At 39.3% G+C, this 7,515-nt stretch overlaps 1 protein-coding gene across 3 annotated transcripts in view; it reads right to left on the reverse strand.

Moving 5' to 3' along the window:
- Window positions 1–7,515, reverse strand: part of MYO1D (myosin ID) — a 362,982-nt gene that overhangs the window by 253,548 nt on the left and 101,919 nt on the right. For all 3 annotated transcript variants that reach the window (XM_060647779.3, XM_078437479.2, XM_060647780.3), the window contains exons 3-6: window positions 5,481–5,574; window positions 3,435–3,600; window positions 1,945–1,998; window positions 382–477 (exon numbers count right to left, since the gene is read on the reverse strand). In XM_060647779.3, the coding sequence (XP_060503762.3) occupies window positions 382–477; window positions 1,945–1,998; window positions 3,435–3,600; window positions 5,481–5,574 (410 nt within the window). The remainder of the gene's footprint in view (window positions 1–381; window positions 478–1,944; window positions 1,999–3,434; window positions 3,601–5,480; window positions 5,575–7,515) is intronic.

The following is a 7,515-nucleotide window of genomic DNA, read 5'->3' on the forward strand; positions in this document are numbered from 1 at the left end:
CATTTTCAACCAAAGTGCTTTTAACGTTCCTTCTGTCTTCCCAACTCGCCTGTGGCCAAATCATACGGTATCTTCTTTTGAGGTGGATTTCCTTGTCCTATCAATCTTTTTATAGTGTCAAAAGGAATAGGGTTAAAAGTTCAAAGAAAATACAAGATCACAAGACAGAAACTTCTTTCCCATCAGATGGTGATGAAATACAGAAATGGTTGTTGAGTGAAGTTGCTGACCAACAATGTAGTGAATCTCTGTCCGCGAGAATTTAAAAACCAGAAGAAGAAAAGAGTCACTCATTTGCTTAAAGGCATCAGGCTGGACTAGACTTTTACTTAATGTCCCCTCTGATTCTTTGATTCTACAACTCAGAGAAGAAGCCCTTACCTTTAACTGAGCTCCTACGCGGATATAGTTGTAAGATGACAGGGATTTCTGGAGATGTAGAGAGCGTAGTATCTGATCTGAACCTCCTTGGAGTAGCTGAAAAAATATTTAATTAGAAATAAATTGGTAAGATACATACACAACCAATTACAGCAAACATTCTGACAATGGTAATCTTGTTTTTGCTATGGTCATTTGTCAAACAGGTGCCTGTGGGTTGTGATGGACACTTGCTAAACAGCCTCATTATCTAGACAGGATCGGGTTGCGTTTCAGAATTCAGAAAAAGTCAATATTGCCACAGAAGTAAGAGGCATCAGCAGAGAGTCACATGCTGAACCACACTGGAAACACACAGCCTCTCCTCATCAATCTCTGTATCCAAGGCAGGAGCACCACCGGATAAATAACCATGGCTGCAGTGTTGAACAAAGACCAATTTTAACACTTTCATCCAGTGGGAAAAATACTGGGGAGAAGTTATGGGTTCTAGAAATAAAAAGAACTTTTCTACATTTGTTAGAAAAATAGTTGAATGAAAACATGGTGAATCGTCAACAAAAACACAAGCACAATACGGGTAGCTTTTCTATATAGAACATGCCTTTGGAAGGCAGCATGTTTAAACTCTCTACACTACACTGTATGCTTTGTTTTACTTAAAAGGTATAATTATCAGATTTTGAAAAGTGATCTTTTAAACTAAATACACCAGAATTTGTACATACGAACGAGCACCCTTAAAGCAGTTCCCTAGAAGAAACTGAACTCCGCTGAATTGTATTCAACTTCAACTGTCACCGCTCAATTACCTGCAGAGACAGTTTCCACAGGGAAATCAATCTTACTGATTTATAGTTTCTCTTTGTACAAATCCCAAACAGCACTGCTTCATTGGATCACCCGCTTTATTTATTAGCACTGGTTTATATTACTTTTGGCTTTAAAAATTGTAATAATGTATCATACTTGTTCTCTGAACATGAAGACTTGCTAACAGAAAGGCTATTTTAAAAGATCTTGCCTTAAACCCTAAAAGCATTCTCAAAAGACGTATTAGATTTTTTTCCTAAGCAACCACAGCTTTGATGGGATAAAGAAGACAATCCTCCCTTGTGTTCATAATCATTTTAAGTAATCATCTTGCTTTATAGCCTCCATGAGCAAAATAAAACTGAAGTTGTATTGCTATCCGTGGGGCTCCCAAATATGGGAACAACAGCTTCTATCAAAAATAAAACACAATTAATTTAACATATTCGGAACTTACCACTTCAAAAGCCTTTATAGATATTAAACTATTCTCTACATTGCAAAGAAATGTGATGCTCAACCAAGGTAGTCAGTCATGTGACTAGTTCTTTATAACAATCACGCTCATCACATCTCAGAAGCAGCATATGCGTTGGGGGGGGGGTGGGGTGCACGTGTGCACATGTGTAATGTGTTGTGGGCCAACGGAGGCAATGGAGGCCCAGGACAGGGCAGAGCCCGGATATAGAATATTCATCCTTGGTACAACTGGGCAAATGATCGATTACCTGCACAACAGCAAATACTAACCTGATAGAAAGAATGAAAGCTTCTTTCTCCTGGCTGTTGCACAATCACTCGAGACTAAAAAACACCACATGAAATTGTTAATCTGAGAACGCACCTCAAGAACAAAAAGCCACAATTCTCAGGAAATCGTATACCAACAGTGCATTTAAATGTCCTAACAGACCCCATGGATTACCCACCTAAAACTATGCCTCCTCTGTGCAATTTTTAATATTCTTTTTACTGCTTAAAACAGAGTTCCCTAAACTTTCTGAAAATGAAACTTTTTTTTTTTTTTAACCTGGAGCCTAAAGATGGAATTTTTGGGGGAAGGAGGATTGGAAGTGGGAAAACAGGAAGGAATGTTTAGGGAGTAATATTCACAACACTGCCTTCCCCCAGGGTCTGGCAGGCATTTCAGAGCAATGCCTTATATCCTGTAGGAAAATCAGTTGAGCAAGATCAGTCTGTAAAGGCCCCTGCCTTAGATGGCTCCCAAAAGGCTGCTCTGAGAGGGCTCAAAATGTATGTTCATTCAAAGGGGTCGTTTTGATTGACTAGGTACATAAAGTGAAGCCCTAAAACATTTTGGAAAAAGACTGATAATACCTGGGATTTCCAGTCCTTTTGTAACTGACACTGACAAAAACACTTATTTCCTTACCAGTCTGACTTCAACTTAACAAAAAAAATAGATTATACTGGGGCACCTAGGTGGCTCAGTTGGCTGAATGTCTGACTCTTGATTTTGGCTCAGGTTGTGATCTCACACTCGTGGAACTGAGTCTCGGGTCGGGCTTCATGCTGAGTGTGGAGCCTGCTTGGGATTCTCTCTCTTCCTCTCTCTTTGCCACCGCCCCCCCCCCCCATGCTGTATCTTTCAAAATAAATAAATAAACTTAAAAATTTGATTATACTGCATTACACTGCCATAAAGGATGCTACGAATAGAAACCAGAAGAAAATGAGATTCAAATTAATATAGATGGGAATATCAAATCAATATGTTGTATACCTTAAACATACACAATGTGAAAGGTCAATCATATCTCAGTTATAAAAGATTGTTGTACGGGCATGATTCTGTGAGAAGAGTGTAATTTCAGAAACTGGACCCACTAAGCTGTCCTGTGGTGCACTAAGGAAAACAATAAGATGACACATGGGAGATGGTTGTGTCACCAGAGTGGAAATGATTAGTCCTGGCTTGGTCTTTGGCCAGACCTCACCCGGAGGGTGGCACATACTCGAATGCCACTCCCGCCCCCACCACAAACACCCCTAAATCCTTATCTACAAAGCTCGAGCCTTTCCCAACCTGATATCCTAAGAACTAATAAGAACACAAAAGGAGAATATCTTGTCATGAAAGCTGACTGAGAAGCACGAAGGGAGGCAGAGTAGGATTAAAAGCTACTTTGAAGTCATTCTAGAAATTCTATAAGCACTATTAGGTTTAAACAAAATTCAGCACCCGAAAACATTACCCTCAGACGTTAAACACATTTTACCTTCTCCAATAAGTAGTTATTGATATGTCCACCAATAGGATCCCCCTTGAAATCAAAGTTGATATCCATGTATTTTCCAAACCTGCTTGAGTTGTCGTTACGGTTGGTTTTGGCATTTCCAAAAGCTTCCAAGACGCAGTTGGACTTGAGCAACATATTCTTCACTCTTGAACACAGATAAATGAGAGTCCTTATAGAGAGTTTTCCAGGCCGAGCCTTTTAGAAAACTAGATTTTGTTAAAGCACATCCAAAGGTTCATACGAAGATGCTGACAGCAGCGTTATTAGCGACAGTAAAACAAACCGGTCAACCCTAACTGCCCACCAACAGGGTCGGGTAAAAGTAACTGTTTTCGTACTACAGTGTGAACTGATGGAGACAGATGTCCACAGAACATGTTAATGAAGGAGAAATTAAGTTGCAAAATAATATGTGTGGCAGGGACTGTGCGTGTGTATGCGTGAGTGTATGTGTATATGCACATACGTTAGTCGATGCTTAAAGGCTGGAGGGAAGAGTACACTTCACTATAGTTTCCTAGGTTGACAGGGGAGGAGTTTACAGAGTGGGATTTCAGGGACCTTCCACCTGGGACAAAAGACTATAATTTTTAGTTTAAGTGAACATGTTTTATTTGTATAAAGAAAAATCTTTAAAAAAAGATATGTTCTCAAGAGAAAGAATGGGTGACACAGAAAATGATACAATTTTTAAAAGTACTTGTTTGTAAAGCCTAAAACACTGAAATTTATTGCATTTAGTTATACATTATAAAGACAGTCTTTATTAGTTTAGAAATCGCTCATTTTGTTTGAATGAAATCTCTCCATTGTATCAGTTACTTAATTCATTCTTTATTCAATGAATGCTAACTTTCTAGGGAGCAGTGTCTCCCAGTGGATACTTTTTAACTTCATGCTAGACCTTAAGTCTTTGTTTTTATTTCACTGACAGAATTCCTCTTGTACCGGCACACAAGCATGCCTGCTATAGAAATAACTGTGGCCGCTGAAATAACCGAATGCAGCCAACCCACTACCGCCTTAAGTGACCCCACAACCTCCTCTCTCTCTCTCTATACACACACACACACACACCACAACACACAGAAGTATACGTTTAAAATGTGGGGAGGGGCGATTCCACGCTTATGGTAAACAAAGGCAACTATCTTTGTGTTTGTTAGAGGCAGAGGATCCAAAGCAGGCTCTGCTGACCGTACAGAGCCCAATGTGGGGTTTGAACTCACAAATGTTGAGATCATGACCAACTGAGCTACCCAGGAGCCCCAAGGCAATTATCTTTAAAACTCTGGTGAGATATGCTCATGAAAGACTAGTAAATCTACAAATGCCTTACTCTACTATACCAACTGAGTTTAAAAACAAAATGAAGTTAGTTCTCAGCCAGTCATTCTCCTGAGCTGCCACGGAAATTAAGATAACTTACATTCTTATCCTTGTTATAGGAGATTGCAAAGTCCGAATGATAAGTGGGATGTGTCACAATTAAGAAAAATGTCTCCTTGGGGCGCTTGGGTGGCTCAGTGGGTTAAATGTCCAACTTCAGCTCAGGCCATGATCTCACGGTTCGTGAGTTCGAACCCACAGTTCGTGGGTTCATGGACTCTATGCTGACAGCATGGAGCCTGACCGGAATTCTCTCTCTCCCTCTCTCTCTGCCCTTTCCCCATTTGCACTCTTTCTCAAAAATAAACATAAAAAAAAAAAAAAAAGAAAAGAAAAGAAAAGAAAAGAAAAGAAAAGAAAAGAAAAATGGGGCTCCTGGGTGGCTCAGTCAGTTAGGCATCCAACTTTAGCTCAGGTCATGATCTCAGGGTTTACAAGTTCGAGCCCTGCATCAGGGTCTCTGACAGCTCAGAGCCTGGAGCCTGCTTTGGATTCTGTGTCTCCCTCTCTCTCTGCCCCTCCTCCACTCGTGCTCTGTCTCTGTCTCTCTCAAAAATAAATAAATGTTTAAAAAAAAGAAAAGAAAGAAAATGAAGCTCCGATCAGCATGTCTCCCCATTTTTATTCCGCCCTTACCTTTCAACCTCTGCTCTCTGACTGGGGTTGGTGATGGCCGCGATGTACTGCATAATGTACTTACTGGCTTCAGTCTTACCAGCTCCACTCTCCCCTGGGGGAAAAATTGTGCAAGGCTTAACACTGTAACTTAAACCAAGAGGAAGCTAGTTTTTACTAGAATAATTGCAAATTCTGATGTTAGTTACTTAAAATTCTTTACGTTTCATTGTTTGCTTTTATGAGTTATTTCCTCCTATCTTGATATGGTATGGGTTCTAACAGATCTGAAAATGTTGGAAAAAAAAGTAAAACTACTATAGAAGTAAAATAACAAGTAGATTACAAATTAAGATTTAGCACAAAAATATCAAGAGATAAACTGTGGTAAACAAATTCCTTAGACCAAAGTCTTTGTACTCGGCTGTGACTCTTGAGTATAGCAGAAAAGCAACAAGCTAGTGCCTCAAACAGTGGCCATGGCTAAATTCATAAAACCTTATTCTCTGTAGCACATTTCTTTTAATCTTCATGAGGATGAAATAATTCCTCCAGAAAATTAAAGTTAGAGTAATTTTGGTGAAAACAAAGCAAAACAAAACAGCAGGCTCCAGACACGGTGTCACAGAGAGAGCATGACAGCTGGTGTAACGTGGGAAGAAGGGATCAATTTAGAATGAGCTACCCAACTGTTAAATGTACATGCCTCCTGACTCAAGAATTCCACCTGTAGAAATTTATACTACAGAAATACTAAAAATATGAATATAATCAAATAATAATAATAATAATAATAATCTTCAAAGGTTTAAGGAGTATTTCTGCAGACTATACTATGTGTCACAGCTGAAGTCTGAAAATAAAATGCCTGTCAGTAGAGGACCAGGCAAATAAATGATTCAACTATTCAATGGAATCCTGCACAACTGTTGAGAACCCCCTGCTTCCGTAGAGGTATGCTAAGGAAAAGTGCCCACTCTGTGTTGTTAAATGGAAAAACACATGTAATAGCGTTTATAACGTAATTCTGTAATATGTTTATAATACAATTTCATATGCATGTGTGACTCTATGTATAATATACAGAAAAAATGTATAAAAGGACCAACACTAAATTCACAGCTGTTACTGCTGAAGTTTTGGGGGTAACAGGTTATTCAGAGGGAAGGGGCTTTTGCTCTTAAACACTTACATGATTGTTTGCTCCCTTCTTTCTTTTATAATCAGGCAATATTGCTTTCATCATTTGATACAACATAGTCCTAGGATATAATTCTCCAACATTAAGTTACATAACTACTCTGACCCTTAATATTCTCATCTATGAAGTAGAAACACAACTGTCCTGCCACCCAACAGTTTTGATAACCAAAATGGAATAAAGATCAAAAAAGTAGTTTTAAAAGTATAAAGCCCCTAATGCAGATGTGAGGTATTATTAGCACCAAAATAAATTCCCACAGTTTGGGAGAGGCCATCCTGGGTCAGCGGGCAGATACTTTCCCTGTCCTCAATTCACTACACAAGATTCCTCGAAGAGCTCAGCTTTACTCAGAGGGGTTAGCTCCAGCTCTCGGGCACACAGAGTCTATCACCTGTCTCTCTGCTCTTCAGGCTTTAGAGCTCCAGCCTCTGGATCTGAGAGCCCATCCCTGGTCCCCATGCCTGTATGGTCCCTTTCACCAATCCGACTTTGAGTTCATTCTTCATTTTTGGTAACTCAGGATTTCATTTTCTTGGTTTCATTCTGCTATTATTTAAAATGACTTTTTGTTAACATTTTATCCAGTACTTTTATGTCTTTGAGGTGAGAGGAAGAATCTTGCATGTTGGCTCAGTCTACAAAATTGACCAGAAGCCCATCCACACGTAACGTGTATTTGCAAATGAACCGAGACTACACTTTGGTCAGAAAGGATTTCTTGGTTAATGCTCACTGTACTTTTTTTTTCCCTCCGGTAAAATTGCTTACCTTTCTAACTTCAAAAAAGATCTATTCAACAGTTTGGATCCTTGAGTACCTACTAAGTTAAATGGATTTTGACCCTGAAAGTAC

This window comes from Panthera onca, chromosome E1 (assembly GCF_046562875.1).
Source record: "Panthera onca isolate mPanOnc1 chromosome E1, mPanOnc1 haplotype 2, whole genome shotgun sequence".
NCBI lineage: Eukaryota > Metazoa > Chordata > Mammalia > Carnivora > Felidae > Panthera > Panthera onca.